Source organism: Maniola jurtina, chromosome 19, assembly GCF_905333055.1.
Source record: "Maniola jurtina chromosome 19, ilManJurt1.1, whole genome shotgun sequence".
NCBI lineage: Eukaryota > Metazoa > Arthropoda > Insecta > Lepidoptera > Nymphalidae > Maniola > Maniola jurtina.
In genome coordinates this window covers 10,397,538-10,424,673 of record NC_060047.1, presented here as the reverse complement: position 1 = coordinate 10,424,673, position 27,136 = coordinate 10,397,538, and the positions used below count along the sequence as shown (strand labels likewise).

The 27,136-nt window shown below is 34.5% G+C and overlaps 1 protein-coding gene across 6 annotated transcripts in view; it reads left to right on the top strand.

Annotated features, from left to right (window-relative positions):
* Positions 1 to 27,136, top strand: part of LOC123874806 — a 237,826-nt gene that overhangs the window by 183,138 nt on the left and 27,552 nt on the right. For 5 of the 6 annotated variants that reach the window (XM_045920315.1, XM_045920313.1, XM_045920314.1 and 2 more), the window contains 2 exons: positions 7,898 to 8,504; positions 26,518 to 26,630. In XM_045920315.1, coding sequence (XP_045776271.1) covers positions 7,920 to 8,504; positions 26,518 to 26,630 — 698 coding nt within the window. In that variant the 5' untranslated portion in view covers positions 7,898 to 7,919. Of the gene's footprint in view, positions 1 to 653; positions 812 to 7,897; positions 8,505 to 26,517; positions 26,631 to 27,136 lie in introns of those variants that run through there. The other variant, XM_045920318.1, reaches the window with a different exon arrangement.

Here is a 27,136-nt window from a genome sequence, read left to right as displayed (position 1 = left end):
AACACCACAGGCACAGATATTAGTTTCTAAAACATGTTTGCATAATTTCATAGACTTTGGTTGCTTAATATTCAAATGAAATTGGGACTACGATTGTATGGAGTAAGTGACGGAGAGAGCCCTGTTAATCAAGGTGCAGCCTTTAAAATTATAGCCTTTAAAAGTTACTACTTTGTTATAATAATATATCTATTAATTTAATTGGTTATAGACAACAGTTACACCAATATTTTCGCCTTCAATATAAAGGTAAATTTTTAAAAACTGCTAATTTTAAATTCTGTCACTTATAAACTTTAATCAAGGTTCAGCCTTTAAAATTATAGCCTTTAAAAAAATACCACTTTGTTATATAGTATATCTATTAATTTAATTGATTATAGACAACAGAGATGGGTCGTTGATCATAATATTAAAGTAAAAACCAAACGCTACATTATTCCTGTAGATGTACTGTAGACGGAAAACTTGGATATACTGCACTAACGCAGCTAGTTAACATAAGTGGACATTTCTATTCAACCAGAGCGTAGTAATATAAAAAGCTCTACCTGAATGACGGCCAATCATAGGCAAGGTTTGCGATCAAGCTTAAAAGTTATAAATAAGGGGTGGGAGTAGTTGAAAAGTTTATTTGGTTCTGAATGCTCCTGCCAGAGTGACGTGTCTTCGGTTAGGAATTAGTATACACGCGCGAGTTTAGTGAAGTGAGGGTGCGAAGCGATGCAAAGTGAAGTTTTATGGACTTTAAATGACTTGTGCGCCAACATGAACTTTTGGAATTGGATTAGGATTGAGGATTTTTGCGCAGGTTGGTTTTCGTGATTGATTTCTGTTTATATTTGAAATAGGTATAATAATAAAATTATTTAAATGATGAATGAGTGATTATTGTTGATTAATTATTATTTATTATTTACGTAAAAACAATGCGTTATTATACTTTGAAACTTTCCGGGATAGTAGTAGAATTTATTTACAAAAGTTTTACAAGATCAGTTGTAAGAGCCGTTGTTATTATTTTTTACTCTAACTGCAGATTCAAAGTTAATTTTTACCCGACTACGGCAAAGCCGAAAGGAAGGGTTATGATTTTAGCAGTCTTTCTTTTCAATTGTTTATGTAAACTGTTAAAATTAACATGTACCTATACCTTGTTGAAATTGATTCGGAATTTCAGAAAATTTCACCTTTAGTAGAAATTGATTAATACGTACTTTTTTTCAAAATCTGAAACAGGTATTATTATTTCGTGTTAGGTAGGTAGATTTATTACTTTGCGAACTTTATGCGCGTTTACAGGTGAAATTTCCACTTTTTAAATCAAAACTTAGTCATCAATTGACCAACCCCGAAAGGTATTTTCCCAGTTTTCTTCCTGCATTGGACTTTTACTTACGTAGTAGATATTTCCTGATAGAATAAACTTTGGTTGGATGGTTGGATCAAGTTGGCAGCGAAGCTTAGTCTTAACGTAATAAATTAATCTTGTTATTGCTCTGGTCGTGTCGGTTTTGTTCTAGTTTCTTATATATTTCTTGCTAAGTACCTACATTATATTAAGTACCTACTAGCGGCCCGCTCCTGCTTCGCAGGGGTACCTAACATATTACAATTTTCATAGGGATCTCTAATTTTTTGAAAAAAAATATATAGCCTATATCACTCTGGAATAATGTAGGTAGCAGTTCAGTAGTTCCAGAGATTACCCCCTACAAACAAACCTAAAAAATAGCCTATGTCGTTCCAAGGGATGTAAGTTACGAGTAAGTCTGTACCAAATTTCATCAAAATCGGTTAAATCGGTTGGGCTGTGAAAAGCTAGCAGACAGACAAACAGACACATTTTCGCATTTATAATATTAGTATGGAAATACTCATGTAGTACAAACTAGTCGATATGATATAAAGTATCTTATATGACTTTAAATTCGAGTTATCTACGTTCCGTTCCACTTTTACTCCAAAAGTCTAAATAAGCACATTTCTAGCCAAAAATTAAAGTTGCGGCAGCGGCCATTTGTACAAATATATTCGAAAATCCTTTCAAATAGTCCCGCCTCGCTACTTAAACTGATTTTTATAGGCCATAAAGGCGTGTTCACATGGTACAAGGGATGTATTGAACGGTTTATGTCATTTGGCATGCTGAATGCGAGATCTTGGACGCTGTCCATATTACTTTCAGTTAGGCAGCTTTAATTTTACTTGAATGTTTTTTTTTCGTATTGCTTTCTGTTGAAAAGTTTTGCGTGTCATGCTATGCCTAAGATTGTTTCTAGATTTTGTATGCGAGTGTTTTGTAAGAAAAAGACGGCAATCTTTAACTTCATGTTTTGAGTGATAGTAATTTATAGCCAATTGGATTTCATGTAGGTATAGGTTAACTGTGTTAGCTTATTGATCTTTTTGAGAGTTGGTAGGTACTTATCTATTAATAATGCACCCTACCTATTAACTTCACCACCTCGTATGTACCTAGGTAAAAATACTGTTAAAAGATTAAGTTACTTGTGAGTTTTATTATAATGTAAACAATTTATTTTAACAAGTGTAAATTAAAAATTTATAACACCCCCGACGATCCAAAGTATCTGAGTTTTCCAAAACATCATTTTCAAATAAATAATTATGTATTTAGGCAACGTCCATCTTGACAGCTTGACATTTGTCTATTGACATAATATTATGAACCTAACGGTTATCTAACCTTCTTTTCTACAAGAAAACTAAAAAAGAGCTGATAACTCTTAAACGGCTGAACCAATTTTTTTAGATTATAGCTAAGAACACTCTCGATCAAGCCACCTTTCAAACAAAAAAAACTAAATTAAAATCGGTTCATTCGTTTAGGCGCTACGATGCCACAGACAGATACACAGATACACAGACACACAGATACACAGATACACAGATACACACGTCAAACTTATAACACCCCTCTTTTTGGGTCGGGGGTTAAAAAATTAAATAAGACTCAGATGCGTAAATTAGCATTTGATAGAAAACACCAAACATGTTCACAAACAGATTTTTTGTTTGGCATTGATATCGGAACACACAATATAATAGAATTAAAAAAAGGAGAACGGAAAGAAATGGTAACCTCAATCATAGGTAGTAGATACCTACCTAATACGTGTATATATTATAATAATACATTGTCCTACTTATTACTCTTCATAAAATATTAATGACATAAACTCGTTTCTAATAGGATACTTTCCTTATACGAAAAATATACCTAATAAGCTTTTGAAATCCCCTTGAAATAAAAATAATACAAAGAGAAAAACGCAAGTAGGCATTCAACAGATACATAAGAGAAAATACTCTTCAATAAAACAGGCTCTTATTTCGTTGTTTAGGTATTAAGTATGTATGTTAACTTGAGAAAAGCATAATAGAAGAAAAAAGTGAACCTAATAAAGTCGCTTTGAAATATACGAAATCGTTACCAACCCCATACTATAACCCCATTCTAACTTGCAGACCATGCAAAATATTGATAATAACAACAGTACAAGAACTCTACAAGAAAAACCGGCCAAGTGTGAGTTGGCCTCGCGCACCGAGGATTCCGTACTCGGGTATTTTTTTTCGACATTTTGCTCGATAAATCAAAAACCACTATACAATAAAAACACAATAACAACCACCACCACAAAACCACATAAAAATAAAAATCTGTTAAAAAAAAAGGTAAAGCCCTTTCATATGATACCCCAATTGGTATAGTTATCTTACTTTGAAAATTTTACATTTTTTTTAATTATTTATGATGTAACCACAAATTCACGATTTTCGGATTTATTCCTTTGCTTGTGTTATAAGACCTACCTACCTGCCAAACATGATTCTAGGTCAACGGGAAGTACCTACCCTATATGTTATCTTGACAGAGACGATGGACGGACGGACAGACAGACAACAAAGTGATCCTATAAGGGTTCCGTTTTCCGAAACCCTGTAAAGTGAACCTAATGAAAACCGCTCTGAGCACTCGTTACCAACCCTAAAGAGTGTTAAGAGTCTACTAACTTGCAGACTACACAAAATATCGGCTATGGCAACCCTACTTGTAATAATTCACGTGAGAAAACCAACAGAATAGCTTCGTTAAGAGCTCTGAAGGGCCTCTCGAGTTCGCATTGTGCTGATGTCAGGCCCTCAAGCACTCGCCAAAATGTTAATGAGACATAACCTATATGGATGACCATCGATCCGATTTGTCAAGATCGATACAATCGGTAATAATTAAGATTTAACACGTCTTTGTTCTCATACAGGTACCCTTATTGGAATGAGAAATTCTAAGACACTTATGACTGTCATAATTTTCTAACTTGTTTAAGACAAGGTAGACCTCAAGATAGTCGACCAATCCGTACTTGGAAAGCGTGGTGGATTATGACCAAACTTTTTTATTCTAAGAAGAGACCCATAGTGAAATGGCGATATGGCACCTTAAGTTAAAATTGTCGTTAGAACCTGCTTTTCGAACATGTAACAAGTGTAAATTAAAAATTTATAACATCCCCGACAAGTGAAGGTTACAGTAACTAGAAAAGAGCTGATAACTTCCAAACGGCTGAATCGTTTTTCTTGGATTATATTATACTAGCTGATACCCGCGACTTCGTTCGCGTGGATGTAGGTTTTTTAAAATCCCGTGGGAACTCTTTGATTTTCCGGGATAAAAAGTAGCCTATGTGCTAATCCAGGGTATAATCTATCTCCATTCTAAATTTCAGCCCAAACCGTCCAGTAGTTTTTGCGTGAAGGAGTAACAAACATACACACACACACACACACACACACATACAAACTTTCGGCTTTATAATATTAGTGAGATAGGACACGCTCGATCAAGCTACCTTTCAAACAAAAAAAAAACTAAATTAAAATCGGTTCATTAGTTTAGGAGTTACAATGCCACAGACAGATACACAGCTACACACGTCAAACTTATAACACCCCTTTTTTTGGTTCGGGGGTTAAAAAACTCACAAACATAGCATAAGAGACCCTAGTTGCCCTACATGACTTAAATATATTTTGATTTTAAATTGCTTAAAATAGTAGGTAGGTACTTTAGATTATTGCTTACTAACGTTTATTATCATAAACAAACAGAATTTCAGATTGTAATTTACGTAGCATAGCTAACAATACCTTCATTAACCACGTCATGTCAATCATAGTGACAGTATGTTAGAGCTAATTAAAGGAAAATATACTTATCCAACTTACCACAATTCCTTATAATTACGGGTATCCTGTATCTTAATATAATGAAATATGTAATTAATATTCCTAATTTATAATCAAAGATTAATTACGCAAGTAGCTGAGTAATTATAGAGATTAATTTAGTAATAGTTACCTTCTTCAATTAATATAATTAGTTATTTGCTAGATTATATTATTTGGTCTATATCTAGTGCAGTAAATTTACTCACTACTTATTATACTTAAATCAATATTAGGTAAGTATACAAATTTTGGAGTTGATAGCAATAATATGATATTTTACTGGTGCTATATTTCACTTTTATCTGGTTGAATGGACCTTTGTAGATATATTATTATTTATTATAATTTATAGAATGAATTTATCAATTGGTTTATCCAACACACATTAAACAAAACATAAAGTACTTAAAAATCTAACCTAACTTAACCAGCATCTAAAATGTGTCGGATGCCAACGAAAAAAGAGTACAAGATTGTCAAAAGTTTTAACGATCTTCTATTCTTTTTATATACTTACAATATTTTTTAACCCCCGACCCAAAAAGGGGGGTGTTATAAGTTTGACGTGTGTATCTGTGTATTTGTGTATCTGTCTGTGGCACGTAGCACCTAAACGAATGAACCGATTTTAATTTAGTTTTTTTTGTTTGAAAGGTGGCTTGATCGAGTGGCCGTTTGAAAGTTATCAGCTTTCTTATAGTTTTCTCATAGAGGTTTTTGTGTCGGAGGTTTTTTAAATTTTGAGTTATTATATAGGTGTATTACTTAAAAGCTTATCTTGAAATATTTCAGTATGGATCGGATGTATAATACAGATTGTAGGAAATATAAAGTTAGGCTTACATTTTAATTCCAAGCAATCAATCATACAAACCATAATGTACCGTATTAGAATAAATACATGCAACCTAGGGGTTCAATGCCAAACCTCCGTTTGTTGAGTGACTCCGAGCTGTCTATTGACCCTCTGACCTCACAATCTCACGCCGTCTTAGGATCATTTCAAACATCACCATTGTCAGCCATTTCTACTTGAGAAATGACAATTGCAGCTATGGCTATAACAGTTGTGGGAGCAAGACTACCTATCTATATTTTTAACCCCCGACCCAAAAGGAGGGGTGTTATAAGTTTGACGTGTGTATCTGTGTATCTGAGTATCTGTGTATCTGTCTGTGGCATCGTAGCTCCTAAACTAAACTAATGAATCGATTTTTATTTAGTTTTTTTTGTTTGAAAGGTGGCTTGATCGAGAGTGTTCTTAGCTATAATCCAAGAAAATCGGTTCAGCTTTTTGAAAGTTATCAGCTCTTTTCTAGTTACTGTAACCTTCACTTGTCGGGGATGTTATAAATTTTTAATTTAAACTTGTGTACACGAATTTTTGTACATGATTTCTCGTGCCTCCTAACCTAATTCGAATACCAGGTGGACTATAAAGGATTGTCAGATGCTCCGTATTTTACGGGTTACCCCGTATTTTTGAGTATGATAATACAGAAACCCGTAATTTCGAAAGTAAAATACGGGGTAAATAAAGCTCCTGTATTTTTTACGAATTCAGACGGAGCTGACTGGCGAAACCAAATACTGACGTTCTGTCCAATATAAAGAATATTTTCCTCTTACTCGGTATTGATACTGTGAAGGAGGATTTACAAATTAAATGCAAAAATTATACATTTGTTTCACAAAATGATGAGCAATTAAAAGCTGTTTCTTCAAAACTGTAATTTTTTAAATATCTATTTAAACACTGTCTCCCGTAAAGAGATCTAAATCCGTATTTTTGATACTAATTACACGTAAATCAAGAAATGGCAAGTGGCAACCCTAACTATAACTTCAGACTGAATTTTGGTCACGGCAACTAATTTCAATGAGCCAGCCAACTACCAAAGAGATATTAATTATATCAGCATCAGCACAAGTTCTATTTCCTCACTCTCATATGACGATACGACGGATATCAGGTGGTCTACATAGCCTATATTTAGTTATATGATAACTAAATAATAACGTATCGGCCTAATGACTTTAATTTCTTTACCCTGGCATTACTAATCATGTCCGATTAATCACTTTATCTGCAACATTTACACTATAAATCATAATTGCAATTATTATTAAGAATGCAGCTTTTAATTTAAACTGTAAACATAAATCTGCTAAAAACATTAGATAACCAAATTCATTGTCGTTTTTCTCTTCCTTTAATATAACGGTGTGCCTTTCTGTATTCGAACGGTAGATGCAACTACAAACGTTTAATATAATAAAAAAATGAACTTTAATCTTTTCAAAGTCAGACTGACACCATCGCGATACGAATAGTGCATAGTTAGAAACCCGCCCGTTTAAATTGACGCGATAAAAAATAAATTAAAATATGTAACCGGTGCAGTCTGATGATATCGATACTAACGTACCTATTGTGCTTTTAGATGTGGTAGTCCCTAATTGCGGCTCTTTTGTTATACAAAATGAGGTGTTAACTCTTCTATTAAATAATAAGTGGTTCGACGCTAGTAAAGAATTGATTCGCCCGGTGTCAGATACGAAATTAGTTGCTGTACAAGTTGTTTAGATATAATTACATACAGATAAGACGCATATTTGAAATTATATTTGTTTGTTGCAGATAAAATAGAAGAAAACCTCGTATGGCCGAAGAAGAACGTCCAACTGAAGCGTCATCGTACGCTTTGTGGACCCTACAGAATGTTTGGTACAAAAACGCGAGCGACAAACGTTTGCAGAAGTCTGACTTAAAATACACATTAGCTAATGTAAATGAAAATGCTGACAACAATAAGGATACAGAAGACACTGAGTTTATTAGTGAAGACAATTATAATAATGAAGATCGTGTTATAGCAGATGAAAGCATAAGTTATAGTGACTATCGCGGTGATGAAGAGGTCAGGAAAAATGTGTGGAGTGATGTCGATGACGAATTATACATAGCCAATCTTATAAAGGTTAGGACTTCAGATGAAGTGAATCGCGTTAAACGTGATACCAGTGATTCTAGTGTTAGTGAATTCAGAGAAGAGGTTGTGAATAGTGATAAGTTAGATAAGTACGAGATGTGGGACTTGGAGCCCACGGACCTTACGGAGTGTGATTGTCTTGGACCTCCTCCAGAGTTCCTGCTCCCTCCACCGCCGAGACCGCCGTTCCTGCAAGCTGATTATTATTGTGGTGACGACCCGATACCCGATTTGGAGACTTGCGATACGGAACCAGTAAGTTTTCTTATTTACATGAACCTACCTACTCTAAACTGCTTATTTTAAATATCAATATTCAATTTAGAACACTAAACATCTGGTAAAGCATCTAAAAATATTACTATTATAATCTACAAAGTCATAAGCTACGTCATTAATTCGTTTAATTTACACTTGTCTAACAGAAAAGTTAGACAAGTGTAAATTAAAAATTTATAACACTCCCGACTACTGAAGGTTACAGTAACTAGAAAAGAGCAGATAACTTTCAAACGGCTGAACCGATTTTCTTGGATTTTAGCTAAGAACACTCTCGACCAAGCCACCTTTCAAACAAAAAAACTAAATTAAAATCGGTTCATTAGTTTAGGAGCTACGATGCCACAGACAGATACACACGTAAAACTTATAACACCCCCTCTTGTTGGGTCGGGGGTTAAAAACAAAAAGTATTTATTGGAATGCGAAAATTCGATTTTTTTTTTTGCTTAGTGCATTGAAACTGAAATATCACACAAGTACCATAATTTAACCATATCAAAATTATGAAACAAATTTTATAGGTATTTCTATATAAATAATAAAAACATGCTAATACTGTACGCTATTCTAAACGAAAATTATTCTTCGGGTTCTAACGATACAATTTAGTTTTTTCCTAAAACTAATGCAGAATATTTCGGGTTGCATTAAAATAGCAACAGAGGAATAACTAAATAAGTGTGTTGCAAATATAAACGCAAACTCTAATTAGAATGCCACTTCATTTCTGCAAACGGTCCACTTGGAAAAGCTTACATACCTAAATGGAAACACAAAGTGTTTTAGGATTCATAAATTTAAATATAGTCACGTTTCATATTTTTAACCCAAGACCCATAAAGAAGGGTGTTATAAGTTTGACGTGTGTATCTGTGTATCTGTCTGTGGCGTCGTAGCTCCTAAACTAATGAACCGATTTTAATTTAGATTTTTTTTGTTTGAAAGGTGGCTTGATCGAGAGTGTTCTTAGCCTAGTCTTAGCTATAATCCAAGAAAATCGGTTCAGCCGTTTAAAAGTTATCAGCTCTTTTCTAGTCCCTGTAAGTTTCACTTGTCGGGGGTGTTATAAATTTTTAATTTACACTTGTATTATTTGCGTTCCTATTTTAAAAATGCTTTGTTGGTGTTGTTTTCATGAAAACAATTAATATTTGCAGTGAATAGACATCATATTTATTACCCACTATATTCACAGCCTATTTTTTACTCGCGTCAACATTTCATTGATAGGTAGCTGTATGTTTTTTCTAAAATTACAAAACTAAATATTTATCAATCCATCACTAAGTTCCTTGCGACTTGGTACTATCCAACACTAGCACGTCTCCTTTCAGCAAAGGTTGCCTGGTAGAGATTGCTCCAAGCAATAAGGCCGCCTTTGCACACAATTGTTTTTTCTGTTTTCTTCTTTCTGTGTTGTGATCCTTTACATGTGTTTTTGTGTGCAATAAAGCGTTCTATCTATTTATCTATCTAAGTTACCACGGACTACTAAGCAAACTGGACGTACCTATGAAAACATTATGGAGAACTCTCAAGCATCCATTTCCTTACGATGTTTTCCTCCACAAAAGTTAGAGTTGTGTGCCTGGAATTGAACCTTAGACCCTCAGAGTAAAAGGCAGACATCTTAACCACTGGGCTATCACCGCTTCACACTTCACAGTCACAAATCCAACAGTTTTATCATAATTCACTGTAATTTTGAGTTTGAACTCAAGTGAACAAAGAAAATCTTGCCAATCTTTCTCGTTATTAGAGAAAACACTTTTGCTCTGTTAGCGTCTCAAAAAAACGTGATGATTCTACAAAGTACCTTACATACAACAGTACTTTACAAAGTACATGTTATCTTGAGTTTTGTCCTAAAAACGGTATATGACCACATAACCCGGTCTGCTTTATCGCTTCTAGTAAATATTTGACATATGCTGGTCCTAATGAAGCCGTGGCGACAATAGCTTTTATCTTTAGATCTCAGTTTTTATGATTTCCAAGTTAAAGGTAGATTTTAATAACGGGACATGAACGGGACTTTAAGATTAAGGAAGGTTTAAATCACCTTAAATAAACGCATCGAAAACAAAACCTAAACGTTCAGATGAAATATATTAATGTATCTCTAAGGATTTACACGTAAATGTTATTTTAAAGTTGGAGATAGAATAATCAAAGTTTTTTTTTAAATATCCCGGCGGAAATTCATTGCTTTTCGGGATCAAAATAGCCTATATCAGTCTCCGAATTAACTGTGACCAGAACAAGTGAATTACAGTACACAGTAGAACAATTAGTGTTCTGTAATCAAATAGATAATGCCCGTAACTTCGTCCACGTGAATTTAGGGTTTTTAATCTCGTTGGAATCTATTTCAATACCAGATTTTGTCATAATCGGTAAGATTAATGGGCCATCAAAAGGTAGCGAACAGTCAGACAGACTAAAATTTCATGAATTAATCTCTTGTTTGCTGGATCAAAATGTATATCCAAATGTCTATGTTATATAAGTGTATCTTCTCATCTTCTCATATCATTATCCTTTCTCCTTTGTTAACGAAACGCACCTTAAAATTCCAAGTTTTTACGACCCTCAGCTTTATATAGAAGTCTTGCTTACCCAGCTCATGGTTTATGTTGACTTTGTATTATGGAACTTGAGAGTAACGGTTTATATTGTGTAATGCTAACATTGATACGCGCTTTCTATTTGCTTCCCTCATTACTTCATTATTGCTAAAGAACGTGACCTCGTGAAGATGCGATAACCTTTTTTTGCTAACGGGGGAAAATTTTCTTAAGACATCCGACGTCTTGGGGAATCTCATGTTATGTAGGGGATTTTTTACCTACTAAAAATCCTTTAGTGGCCACCTTCAGCGCATATTAGGAGACTCCGAGATCTCTTTGGACGCCCATTGGGCTCACCTCAGAGAAAATTATTTATCCCTCTGTGATCTCTCGCTTGAGGTACCTATGAAGACCCAAGATTGCATACGAGATGGTAAAGTGAACTGCTGTTTCTTTGTTTTACTGTAAATTAATACCTATCACGTCGAAGTTTTAGACCGCGAAAAATTGTGTTCTACTCTTCGAAATGTACGTCACAAGGAACCCACGAAACTGTTTGAGCTTTACCACCTACTGCGTTTTTCCTCGTAAACATAATAGTTCTAAAAAGGTACGCTCTAACGTCTTAATCAAACAAGTAGGGAGATATACGAAAACCACAGGAATTTCACGCCGCTTATAAAGCAGAGATAAAAAACGTTGAAATTAGTGATTCGTTTCACGCATAATTTATTGAGGAGATTATAAAAAGTCCACTCATATTTTTTGCAGTGGCAGATAAAAACTTTATTGGTTCGAGCTCCGAGAATGATAATGAAGTCTGAAATTAAAATCCAAGTAATGTGGTAAGTTGAATAACTTTTAGCGAGCTGTGGAGATTATGAATTTGCAAATACAGATTGGCTCTAAGAAAAACTGAGTGTAAAAAGAGACGATAAAGTTTATACCAAGCAACGCGCAACGGTGCGAATGTAACAAAAAAGAAATTTCCTTATTTGAACAAACAAATATTCTATTTAACTTTTGAGTAACACGTTACGGAATATATAATAGTACAGGCACTAGTAAAGTATCAAATCTTATGGTCGTCTTAAATAGTTTATTTTATACTCCGTACAAACGCAGTTCGTCTCTCATTTGAATACTAACCAATCATACTCAATGGAATTTTGTAGAAACGTTCTGGGAACTAATATCAATGCCTGTGGTTTTCCAGATTTCCGTTAAAATATTGGTTTCAAAGTTACGCGGTCTTAAAAATTCACATACAAATCTTTGAGCCCCTATAATTTTAAAACTTTATATTTTTAGAAAAATCTAAAACACCACAGGCACAGACTGATATTAGTTTCTAGAATATGTCTGCAAAATTTCATGGACTTTGGTTGCTTAATATTCAAATGAAATTGGGACTACGATTGTATGGAGTAAGTGACGGAGAGAGCCCTGTTAAGGTTCAGTTAAAAAGAGACAGATTTATATCAGCGATATAACGCTGTCTCGTTTTGACAGTGTCTTAAGTGTGAGCAAAGTCAATGATTACTCTATAGCCTTAACAGGGCTCTCTCCGTCACTCGTTTCCACTCGTTTCATACAATCGTAGTTCCAATTTCATTTGAATGTTAAGCAACCAAAGTCCATGAAATTTTGCACATATATTCTAGAAACTAATATCTGTGTCTGTGGTGTTTTAGATTTTTCTAAAAATATGTAGTTTTAAAATTACAGGGGCTCCAAGATTTGTATGAAAATTTTAAGACCGCGTAACTTTGAAACAGAATATTTTAACAGAAATCTGGAAAACCACAGACATAGATATTAGTTTCTAGAATATATTATGTGCAAAATTTCATGGACTTTGGTTGCTTAATATTCAAATGAAATTGGAACTACGATTGTATGAAACGAGTGGAAACGAGTGACGGAGAGAGCCCTCTTAAACCATGACTCAGAAAGAATTTTCAGAAATCCCACCTTAGCAAAACTGGGGTGGGCCAAAAACCAATGTTCCAAAGTAAAAAATGGTGATTATTTTTAAACATTTTAAATATGATGTGTCAGTAGTCAGTTGGCATCTGCTTAAGGATTTTGAAATTAACAAGGAAATTAATAGGTGTTGATTCGACGTTGAGTCACAGTTATCAAGAGGTTCGAACTCTATCGGGTGGTCTGAATCAGGTTGTAACTTGTAGGTAGGTAAAGCGGCCACCGTTTATTGAGACGTTTCGTGGTGAAGGGATCATAAATTGCACTTCATTAACTTGTTAAATTTTTATTCGATTTTTATTCTCGAGTCTTCTCAACAGTTTCTTAGAAAATTTTGTTTTGATGTGTTAATCAGTTGAGTATTTTATGTGATTAATGTACTAGCTTCTGTCTGCGGTTTTATGCTTTGAAATTATCTTTAATTTTGTTATATTGTTATATTATATATAGGCTAGCGCTTGGCTGCAATCAGACCTGCTAGCAAGTGATGATGCAGCCTAAGATGTAGCGCGCTTGCCTAGAAAATGCCTATTCACTCTTGACTTGAAGGTACCCATATTATAGGTGGAAGGGAAAACTGATGCTAGAAGGGCGTTCCACATCCTAGCGGTTCGGATTAGAAACGAGGAAGCAAATCGCTTCGTACGTGTCCGGGGAATTTCGACTACATACGGATGTAGACCTTGACGATGTATGTATGACCTGGCTGTACGATGATAGAAAGGTGAAGGAAATTTTTATTTAAGTAGATCTTTATTAGTTAATCTTCAGCTGAGTCACTCCGGTTTCTCACGGGTGGCTTTAAAGTTTAAAAGAGCTAAGGGACTATTTTGAGATAATTCCTTTAAACAGAAAGATGCGGCAAACCCCGTACAATTAATCTTAATAATTTTAGTATAACAATATTAGCAGTTACTATATATTATACTTTATAAATGATATATTATATAGGTCTGCTTTTGAATCTTATGTATGTCATCATACAAGTATATTTAAATCTAAGCATAATACACACATTTTGAGAATGGGTTCGGCATACATATTTCATCTATGTGTTAACTGTCATGTTAAAAGTACGGTTTATCGTACTAGATCCTACTTTTTAACCCCCGACCCAAAAAGAGGGGTGTTATAAGTTTGGCGTGTGTATCTGTCTGTGGCATCGTAACTCCTAAACTAATGAACCGATTTTAATTTAGTTTTTGATCGAGTGTTCTTAGCTATAATTCATGAAAATCGGTTCAGCCGTTTGAAAGTTATCAGATCTTTTCTATACTGTAACCTTCACTTGTCGGGGGTGTTATAAATTTTTAATTTACCCTTGTGACCTGACAATATTAGCACATAGAGTCCTTTCTCAAAATGTATGTATGCACTTACAATAACTTTGAATTGGTATCTCTGTTGTCATGACTCATGATGCACTAACAACAATGCATTCCTGAGGTTCCAACCCTTGACCCCTTACTAAAAAACCCGGCAAATGCGAGTCGGAATCGCACACTAAGGGTTCCTTACCATCGTACAAGAAGTAACACTTTATTTTTGTGATGTAACCACAAATTCATGGTTTTAAAATTATTCCCTTTACGTACTTTTGCTATAAGACTAAGCTGACTGCCCATCATTCTAGGGAAGTAGGTCCCTTTACATTTCTTGACAGACAGATAGAGAGGCAGCAAAGTGATCCTATAAGGTTTTCCTTTTGAGGTACGGAACCCTAAAAAATGGTCAAGTCCGAGTCAGACTCATACACGAAGAGTTCCATACCATCGTACAAGAAATAATACTTTTCAATTTTTTTGTGATTAATATAATCACACATGGTTTTCGGATTTTACAATTTACTTATGCTAAAGACTTTGGTACTTACCTAGCTTATGATTATGGGTTAACGAGAAGTATTCTATAGGTTTCATTCCCTTGACGAATCTTGACAGGCACGACAGACAGACAGACAACGAAGTGATCTTATAAAGTGTTTCTTTTCTTCTCTGGAGATACGCAGCCACGGAACCCTAAAAATCATGTGCCATAACAGCAGTTCATTATTAAATATTATAATATTATGTATCACTAACTAGTCGGGACTTTGTTTATTTTACTTCTCTTAATTGTTTGAGATGAGGGTGCAAGAATTATTTATGCGCATAATATTAGTTGTACAATTGAATGAACCCTTTTTCTTTGAAAACCGTATGAAAGGCCATGACTCGTGGTTTGGAGTAGGTTCTGCTTTTCATCTTGTGTTGTAATTTTTTTTTAATATTCTTGTCTAACTATTAACATACTCCTAAATTGTGCGTGCATCATGCTAAATCAAAATATCAAGTCGACCTATTTTTAACTCCCGACCCAAAAAGAGGGGTGTTTTAGGTTAGGCGTGTGTATCTGTGTATCTGTCTGTGGCATCGTAGCTCCTAAACTAATGAACCGATTTTAATTTAGTTTTTTTTTTTGTTTGAAAGGTGGCTTGATCGAGAGTGTCCTTAGCTATAATCCAAGAAAATCGGGTCAGCCGCTTGAAAGTTATCAGCTCATTTCCAGTTACTGTAACCTTCACTTGTCGGGGGTGTTATAAATTTTTAATTTACACTTGTGACTTCTGCCACACATTGAAGCACAAAGAAAATATTCTTTCTACTGGACAAACGCGAAACGTTATGGTTTGGTTTCTCCAACCAGTTTGACTGAATTCGTAAAAAATAGGGAAGCTTTATTTACCCCGTATTTTATTTTTGCAATAACGGGTTTCTATTATCATACATTACTTCCTCATTCTTAATGAGAATAAAGTTTCTTTACCCTGAAATACGGGGCTACCCGTAAAATACGGGGCAACTGGCAATCCCAATACTAATACCCATCTTATCTTAAAATTCCCTAAATTCTCAATATATACATTCTCAATAATATATACAAAATGTTTGCTATTTCAGTATCAACCTTGAGTACCGGAGCAAAATTTTATATCCCAAACAGATACCTCAAAACTTTACCTTATTGTTCTGTAAATAAAATTCAAATTCTATTGCCGTTTTGGCTGTCAGGTGCACCGGATCGATCATATTTAAACTTTTACCGTCGGAACTTTGTAACTAAACTTGTTTGTTGTAAGAAATTGACTTTCGTGATTTTCTGATCTATTTAATAAATTAATGCTTGTGAAACTATTTCCACAAACCTTCTAAATTCTAATGAGCTAAGTAGACAGAGACACACTGATAGATAACCTGATAAGTAAGCTATTATCTTTCTTGATGATCAAGATAATATTCATGACTTGGTGACATGGTTTTGACTTTGAAAATTATTATCAAAGTTGATTTATATTTTTATTTCAGTGATTTATGTGAAACTAGCCGATGCCCGCGACTTCGCCCGCGTGGATTAAGGTTTTTCGAAATCCCATGGAAACTCTTTGATTTTCCGGGATAAAAAGTAGCCTATGTGCTAATCCAGGATATTATCTACCTCCATTCCAAATTTCAGCCAAATCCGTTGACTAGTTTTTGCGTGAAGGAGTAACAAACATACACACACACATACACACAAACTTTCGCGTTTATAATATTAAAGTGTGATATCAAAAGATAAAAGATAACATAATTACAAAGTCTGCGTGACCTGATTACGAAAACCCTGCATCAGCCATTATAACAATCTCAATTGTTGTGATTGGCTGAATTTGTGGTATTTTTGCTGCGACTTTGCATTTCGTAGCAAACAGACAGAATGCCAATCAGAGGAGAGAGTCACTCTGTACCTGTGGCTCAGGTAGTTCTAATATTATCATAGATTAAAACCAGTAATCAAAATTAGACCGTTTTATTGTTCTGAAGCCACTTGAATCAGTAATTTACATAGTTGTGCCATCACTATCTACATAGGTTTATGAAGAATACTGTACAGTTATATAAAACAATAGAGAATCATAAAAATAAAATAAAATTCAATCAATTATTCAGCCTGTTTGCGTCCACCGCTGGGCATAGGCCTTCCCAAAAGCGCGCCACCACACACGATACTCCGCCTTCCTCATCCACCCACTTCCCACTATCTTCTTAAGGTCGTCTATAATATTTATCTAAAATAAAATTATCAAGACGATATTTTATGAAGGATTGATTCCATAGAAATATTAATTTACATAGACATAAATGACACAATGAAGAAAACCTATCAGAAATAGCAAAATAAATAAACAAATTCTTTTGTAATTGAACGTAAAAAATAATTCCATTGAAATTGCGTCCGTAAAAAACAATACAGTCTCAATGTCAACAATTTCAGTTATGAGCAAACATAATAGGTCTATTTAAATTTCATAGCCGTATTTTATTTTTATACGTCTCATAAAAAGCTTTTTTATATTCCCTTTACGGGATTGTTTTAATTCCGATAAAAAGTCCATTTCCGAGCGAAGTTTTGGGGCAACGATAATCATAATTTAAGAAAAGTTCCGACGGACGGGGCCAAATTAATTAAAGCCTTTTCAATTCTTCCTTTTTTTCACGTTTTAATTATTAAAGAGGGGCATTGACAAATAGCTACCGTCTTGAGATCGATGGTGCGATAAATAGGGCAGCCATAAAGTAAATCAGATGGAGACAGGGATGGTAAAATTAATCGCCATTGACTCTGGAGTATGGGCCTTAGAGGAATCTAATACCGTTCTTTACTTGCCTTACTTTTTTTTTTTTAAAGAATATTAGCCAATAGCCATGTTAATCATGACTAATACTCCCCTTCCCCGCCAATCAAGCGTAAAGCTTGTGCCAGGAGTGGGTGCGACGATAGTGCAACGGGTGGGGTTTGAACCGCCGACCTTTCGGAATTCAGTCCGCTCCTCAACCGTTGAGCTATCGAGGCTCGAATACTTATTTCTACATTTCACCTTACTTCACAATAATCTTTGGGTAAAAGGTCGCCTAAAATTCGTTAGTTCTGCTACCTTTATGTTTGATATATTTACATTAATTTATTATTGTTTATTTAGTGTCTAAACTTTAGTGCTATAATTTTACTACAAAAATCATATCTGCAATTATTTTTATGCTTTTCGTCACATTATTTGTTAGAACTTGGCTTTGACAGTATCAGTTTAGGCATTCAGTTTAAATACTCCTTTGGAGTCTACAGATTTCTCCATAATTATTCTTCAGCTTCTTTAAGCGTTCCGTACCTCAAAAGAAAAAAAAAACAACTAATAATAGGATCACTTCGTTGTCTGTCTATCTGTCTGTCTGTCTCTCCATTATGTCCGTCTGCAGTGTCTGTCAAGAAAACCTATAGCATACTTCCCGTTGACCTGGCAGGTAGGTAGGTCTTATAGCACAAGTTAAGAAAAAAATCCGAAAAACGTGAGTTTGTGGTTACATCACAAAAAAAAAATAATGTGTGCATGAACAAATAATTAGTATTTTAATTTTCAAAGTAAGATAACTATACCAAGTGGGGTACCATCATAGATATGTAGGTTGATACCTATATCATCATATCAGGATGATCATATGATTATGATCATATGAAACGGCTTCACCTGTACATTCTAAAACAATTTTTATTTATTTTTATGCATAATAGTTTTTGATTTATCGTGCTAAATATCGGTAAAATACCCGAGTACGGAACCCTCGCTGCGCGAGTCTGACTCGCACTTGTCCGGTTTTTTTGCAGTAAGTAAATCACAAAATTTTAACTGCATTATATCGTCAGTACACTCCCACAAGTCAAAAGTCCATGACCACTCTACCGGTAGTCACGACTGGAGAATTTTGAATATTTTATTTTTGTAGATTTCCCGATATTGTTGTTTAAGATCCACGTGAGATACCCGTCGATAAATCGTCTCTGCCCCGATGACGGATTCCTCTGCAGATAGTTGGACATTTTGACAAATCGACGTCCCTTTTTTCCAGCTTAATTCTCTTGGGCACATGTTCTGATATTTATCTGTTTTTATGGGAGCCCGATACAATGACCATCTTGGGAATGCACATTTGTCCTTAGATAAGATTTGTCTTCAGAAAAATGTATGAAATATTGCTTGTGTGATGACAGATACCTGAGGTGATCTTTCAGGTCTCTTGGATTTTTTTTTATTCACTATAGGCAAGCGCTTGACCACAATCACACCTGATGTAAAGTGATGATGTGGTCTAAGATGTGACGCGTTTACCTAGAAGGATATTATTTGGATATGTCAAGTTATTTGTAACCAGCTGGCAAAGTTCAGGATAAGCATGATATCTAGAAATGAATGCATTGATTTAACTGAATGACTAACAATTTATGTTTGATATAATATTATCACCTTACAAATCTAACAATTCTGACCATCAAAAGGAGTAGGTACAATAATACCTATTTTGAATAAATGGTTTGAGTTTAAGTTTGATTTCGAAATCTTTACTTTAAAAAAACATTTTACTGTATTTATTAATTAGTGTAAGTACATATTGTACGTAAAATACATAAAATATTAATCAAAAATGTATTAAATCAAATATCTCATAATATTACGTAAGTCAATTCTTCCTGTTACATATTATACATAGTAAAGTAAAAATTTAGGACAAGATTTCAATGTTCAATATCCGACTTAGTTAGTTGAGTACTTGATTAATGTATTTCCTTCTCGTTCTCTCTCACAGCTTTGTCCCTTTCTATATTATGTATATACCTTACCTACCAACTGAGTACACATTCAGTCCCTAAGGTTGATCTCTGTCTACAACCCAAAGACTTATGTTCGCAATTGATCTGTAACATTGTTTAAAGTGTACTTAAGTGTCGGCTGTACAAGGTACCACATAAACCATGTTTATACAAATTTCAACTTTATCTTCAGGTATTAAAGCTGATAATAAAGTGTAAGTGTCTGGTAGAGCCATATTTCTCCAGAGAATTTTAAGCCTAACCTAACATTACGGCATGTTTCATGAGTGATAAAACAACGTCCTAAGATACCTTTGAACATGGTGTCTTTTGTGTATTTTTGATTATACTTTGCTTTTTAGGTACCTAATTACATTTTTTTAAATGAGGTCCTCGATTTATTATATTTTTAGGATTCCGTACCTCAAAAGGAAAAAAGGAACCCTTTTAGGATCACTTCGTTGTCAGTCTGTCTGTCTGTTCCTCTGTCATGCTTGTGAAAAAAACCTAGGTATAGGGTACTTCCTGTTATCCTAGAATCATGAAATTCGGCAGGTAGGTAGATCCATCTCTGTAATCTTGATTAAATTATAATAAATCATCCAAGAATGTTCTTTAATCTGGTTGTCCAGTATCACTAAGAAACTACTTCTGAGAATACACGTTAATCAACTTAAGTTCTATACAGACATACCTACCTATTGATGTCTATATATATTCTATAATTTGATCAAAAGAGGGTGTTGTCTCGTACATGTACCTACACCCTAATCTAATCTATCGAACAACTGTATACAATAATTGTGTTTGCCCCACACCCTAATTGCGTAGAACAAAATGTTTTTATGACCGAAAAACTACCACCACCCTACACATTTCACACTTGCATGACTGTTATGATCAGCTCTGTGCACTCCAATTTATTGAGGGTAGGCCGAAAAAAAACAATCAAGTGTGAGTTGGTATTGTACACGAAGGGTTCCGTACCATTGTTTGTATAAAAAACCGACCAAGTGTGGCGAGTCAGGCTCGCGCACTGAGGGTTCCGTACTCGGGTATTTTTTTTGACATTTTACACGATAAATCAAAAACTATTATATATAAAAATAAATGAAAATCTGTTTTAGAATGTACAGGGGAAGCCCTTTCATTTGGTACCCCACTTGGTATAGTTATCTAACTTTGAAAATTTTAATACCTACATTTCAAATTTTTTTCTGTGATGTAACCACAAATTTACGGTTTTCAGATTTATTCCTTTACTTATGCTATGAGACTTACCTACCTGCCAAATTTCATGGTTCTAGGTCAACGGGAAGTACCCTATAGGTATCTTGACAGACACGACGGACGGACGGACGGACAGACAACAAAGTGATCCTATAAGGGTTCCGTTTTTCGTTTTGAGGTACGGAACCCTAAAAAACAATCAAGTGTGAGTTGGACTTGTACACGAAGGGTTCCGTACCATTGTGGGTATAAAAAATAGCACCTTATCAACTTTTTTGTGATGTAACAAATTCATGCTTTTCGGATATTTACTTGTGCCATAAGACCTATTAATTTATACCTGTCAAATATCATGATTCAAGGGCCATACCGCGAAGTACCCCATAGGTTTTGGTTTCCTTTACTTTCATCTCTATGAATCATGAATCATAATATTAATGTTTTAGACGCCTTTTACTTTTTTCCGCCAACACTTTCGTTACTTATCCACAGTTTCCCTCTTGATTAGTTATCGCCATCGCCGGTGAATTGTGACTCACCACATCAGCAGTCAGTCAGTAATGCGAGGCCTATTTACTTTTTACTATTTGACATTAACATAGTTGTCGGCTCATTATCTCTTAACAAAACAATTCAGAAAAATGCGATTTGCAAAAAGGGTGTCTAGACAATTTCCTGTGATTCATTCGATTTTTTGCTTTACAATAAGTAATATTTGCTAAGACGACTATAGAGCGAGTGACGGAGAGACCCCCCTCCGTCACTCGCTCTATACAAAGTACAAACGTAGTTCGTCTCTCATTGGAATACTAACCAATCATACTCAATGGAATTTTGTAGGAACGTTCCGGGAACTGATATCTATGCCTGTGGTTTTCCAGATTTCCGTTAAAATATTTCGTTTCAAAGTTACGCGGTCTTAAAAATTCACATACAAATCTTTGAACCCCTGTAATTTTAAAACTACATATTTTTAGAAAAATCTAAAACACCACAGTCACAGATATTAGTTTCTAGAATATGTCTGCAAAATTTCATGGACTTTGGTTGCTTAATATTCAAATGAAATTGGGACTACGATTGTATGGAGTAAGTGACGGAGAGAGTCCTGTTAAATCAGGTTTTTGTTTGTCATTTTATAATCATAGTAAGTTGATAACTGTTCATTTTATTATTCCTTTTTGCGTATAAATGCGTGATCACTTCATCTGTATTAACTTTTTTATATGTAGAATAAAACTTGTATCATTACGGAGAAAAGCAATCAGCATTTTATAGCTTGGTTTTAAGGGTCCCGCAGTACTAAAAAAGGAACCCCTATATCATAGAAGAGACATATTTTTCGGCCTGTCTGTCCGTCTGTCGGCTTAGCTCAAAGAGTATTAGCACCTAGAAGTAATTTGGCATGATTAGGACACAGTGCAGTGGTAAAATAAAATCTGGAGGAGCAGTTTGGATGTTTGTTATACGCGAAATGGCTGAATGGATTTGGATGGGCATGCATGTAGCCTTTGACATGGAAAAGAACATAGGCTACCTTTTGTCCCGGAAAATTAAAAAGTTCCTACGGAAATTTTTAAAATACCTCTATCCACGCGAACGAAGTCGCGGTCATCAGCTAGTAGGTACCTAATTAATAAAAACGAACAATTTTTCATGAAATTTTATTTTTGGTATGCTCTGGATAACAAATTAATCGACGAATGTTATCAATTTCTTCAACGGCATGACCCCCATTATATTTTATTATAGGAGTAATGAGCATACATACAATAAAAATAAATTACTTATATAAATGTTTATAATAAGCAATATCATACAAGGAGGGTCCCAAATCCGCAGCTGGCGTATGATAGATATTATTATGATAGGTATGCATTGTTAACATCTGCCGTTTTCATATTGTGGATTGGAACTGCTTTTTGATGGAAAACCTTCTTTAATCAATTTACTAAAAGGGTTATGATATCTCAATAGAATTGATACAAGGTTTGAAATAATGTTGATTAGATGATAAGGAACTCGTTCCATTGAATAAGTAACATAGATTTAACCTGTCCTTAAAAGGGATCATTTCTTCTAAGTTTCACGAAAATTTGCTCTGGTGTTTTTAGAAGATTTAAGTAAGTAAATAGTTTAAGATTAAACAGGACTATTATGTTTAAAGTCATATTTCGGACCATTACAGTGCTCCTCTCAGAATGAGAAGGGTTTAGACACAGAGGCCAAGTACTGATTGACATACTGACAGATTTCACATCTTACTGAACCTTTAAAAATATCTATATATATCGAGGAAATCTGCATTTTTTCAAACGATGCTTAAGCAAGTGATATTTCATTTCTTAAACGCACATAGCTCCGAAAATTTAGAGGCGCATTCCAGACATCAAACTAGACCTCCGATTAGAAAACCGAAGTTTTAATTACTAGACTTTTACAGTTTAAAGACTAATATAATGAGTTTTATGTACTTAGTTAAAAGTAAAAATAGTAAACAAAACTGTCAAGAATTTGCAATTAGCATAGTAATTCCATATAGACAAAATTGCTATAATTTTCAGGGCCATTAATTTCGTCAATCATCTAGAGTTCCCTAATCTGTCAATACCGGCACCTTTTGTGTCGGCCCTAATAAAGCAATTTAAAACATGCACCATACAATTTTTTATAACAATAAACGACCCCTTTTGTATAGAAGAGTGGGACAAAAAATTGCTAGACTCCTTGGGGAGAAAGAAATAAAAAACATACAAGGGGCTCATAATGACTCTTTTCCCCTTGAAAGTTGCGTGACTACCATGAAGATATTAATATACAATTCACTATTCTTACACCTTGATAAGAAAAAGTTGCGGTAACTGTAATTATAACAACATTGAGTTAACACGAAGGGAGAAAAGTACCTGATAATAATGTATGTGCCACTTATAACTGTTTTAGTAAGTTATTGTTGAAATCTCTCAATCGTGACTTTCCCCGTTTACTACCTAATGTAAATCGTTCTCATTAACCCCCGACCCAAAAAGAGGGGTGTTATAAGTTTGACGTGTGTATCTGTCTGTGCATCATAGCTCCTAAACGAATGAACCGATTTTAATTTAGTTTTTTTATTTGAAAGGTGGCTTGATCGAGAGTTTTCTTAGCTATAACTGAAGAAAATCGGTTCAGCCGTTTGAAAGTTATCAGCTCTTTTCTAGTTTTCTTATATTAGTATTTTGTGTCGGTGGTTTTTTAAATTTTGAGTTATAATAATTCAGGATTAAATATTTTTATCTGTACTCCTTGCTGCTTCTTGGTAGAAAGGGCAACTCCATCCCCTCAAGTGAATCAATGGTAGTTTAATTTTACGTGAAAAAGTATTTGTAAAAGTTAATTTGAAATTAAACAGCTTTTTCCAAATGCTATGAATAAATAAATCCTATCAATCACTGCAAAGTGTAAGGACATATTAAGTTCAGTGGTGTAAGGTAATAAAATTTTTCGGGCCCCCAAGATAGCTTAGGTTTTTAAACATAAACTTGAACAGGATGCAATCTAAAGAGGCATTTTGATACTATTAAGCTCTGGCAATTCCTGATAGCCCGTTGAATACGACTAAATTATATAAGTTGCATAACATATCATTTTTGCAGCGGCAGTATCATTAGAAAATTCACTGAGGAAATGCCAAGGATATCGCAAACTCGTAAATAATTCAAATTGCATGACGTACATTTTGGCAAAACTATGATCGGGCGAAATTCATAAGCGTCGAGCGAAAAGTAAACACATTTGGCAAGCATCGTTCTTTACTTACAAGACAAATTAGCTGTACACTGTCCAAAACTCATTATGCCACTTGTGATATCCTCTTCACGCTATTATCGTCTCTCGACAGTGGCATCAGTGCCTATATTGCTGTGCGAGTTATGACAAATGCTGGTCACAATTGTGTTGTATGAATCAAGTTCTGTCGATTCACTGGAACGCTTCCAAGGACTTATGAATTGAATTATTCTCCCCATTGATACCCTATTTTGTTTTGATTAATTCCTTCACTTCTATTCTATTAACGTTTACTTTAGAAATATTAATCCAACAATTAAAGTTGTATTCTATACAATAATTGTTCATTGAAATTGAGTAAATCAAAAATGTAACTTAACACAAAAATTTAATCGTAAAATCGTTTACTTATTTAATTTTTTTGAAAATTCAATACTGCTTAATCTAACCAGGATATCCGTCTTTGGTGATAATAACCGTCAGAATATAAGCTTAAACTTAATTGAGTTGATCATCAAAGTTACGACGATTTCACAAACGCCATTAAAATCAATCGCTTTTATTCAATTGGCGAAACGACAGCTGTATTTACATTTAATTACATTAATCTCATGTACGAGTATTAAAATCCCTTTTTGGCTACCAAGAACCGATAAAACTGATTCAGTGTTTTTACATTTAATTTCGTAAAATTGAAAAACAGCAAGATCTCAGAAACTTCTAAATTTTGTCCGTTTTACACAACTTCTTTGGCCGATTTCCAAAATACACGATTTACTGCTGGATAGAATTTTAAACATTGTTTAATTTAATTTACGACTCTTTCATCTCAAGATTGCTGTGAAATATTTCCGGGCGTACTCGTAATTGGTATGGAAACTTGACTTAAACTTTCATTAAGCTTAAACTTTTGCCAGCAGTGTTGGCTGCTTATTTTTTGTTCGTTCATTATCTAAAAGGTGAGACAAAGTACTATCATAAAGATCTTCTGTTTGTCTTTGGATTTGAAGTTACCTTATTTAACACGAAATTTGCAAAATTGACACACTTACTATATTTATTGTATTTATAACATTCAGATTTTTATTATTATCGAAAATGTATACAACGTCAAAACTTTGCTTGTCTGAGGTATTAGCGATAGCAGCTTCAATATTTCCTATTTTATCCCATTAGGGATTGAGTTTTCAAAAATACTTCTTATCTACGTCATAATAGGATATTACTATCTGCATGCCAATTTTGAGCCCGACCCGTCCAGTAATTTGAGTTGTGTCACAGTTCACGAAAAGGGAACTTTTAACAAAACGTACCTAGAGACTTCGTTATGTTAGTATATTTGATGCAGGAAGCCCTAAAATAGCCCTATTTTCCTATGATTTTACGTCACCATAGCCTAACATTTCGATTCAGGATCAAACCGAGATTTTGCTCACTCTAGTTCTTCTGGCTGTGTGTTGATAGAGCAGTCAGTCATTCAGTCAGTCATCTTTTAATTTTATATTGTACTAGCCGATGCCCGCGACTTCGCCCGCGTGGATTTAGGTTTTTCGAAATCCCGTGGGAACTCTTTGATTTTTCGGGATAAAAAGTAGCCTATGTGCTAATCCAGGATATTATCTATCTTCATTCCAAATTTCGGCCAAATCCGTCCAGTAGTTTTTGCGTGAAGGAGTAACAAACATACACACACACACACACACACACACACACATACAAACTTTCGCCTTTATAATATTAGTGTGATTTAGATTTATGTTTCTCTTTTCCAGAAGATAGACGCGTACAACCACAGCGGGCCATCGTTGCAGACGTCGGCAGTGATCGCTCTCTGCTCCACCGTCCTCATCGTGGGCGTTCTAATAGGCGCATTACTTGTTTGGAAGTAAGTTGAACTATATATTTAAAAAAAAAAAAAAATTAGCCATGTTAAATGACTAATATTCCCCTTTCCTCTCCAACTAAGCGTCAGGCTTGTGCTAGGAGTAGGTACGACAATAGTGCAACGGGCGAGGTTTGAACCGTCGACCTTTCGGTTTTCAGTCCATTCCTTTACTGGTTGAGCTATTGAGGCTATGAGGCTATATATGCATACTCTATAATTATAAATGTGTAGGTTTAATAGTTTCTGAGTTATGTGAGGATCAAAAGTAAATCGAAATGGTTCGTGTAAAATACACACTGCCCGTGTGTCGCCGTTCTTATAAGTTTTTTTTTTTCTTATTGGAACTTGGCTTGAACACGTCCTGTGTGTCTTGATCCTTCGTATTTCTTTATATTTTATCTCATATTTAGTTATGTAATAAAACTGTACTGTGATTTCAAACTTTAGAATGATTAAACGAATTTTTAGTTCATCCACAAATAATATAAACAATAACATATTTATTA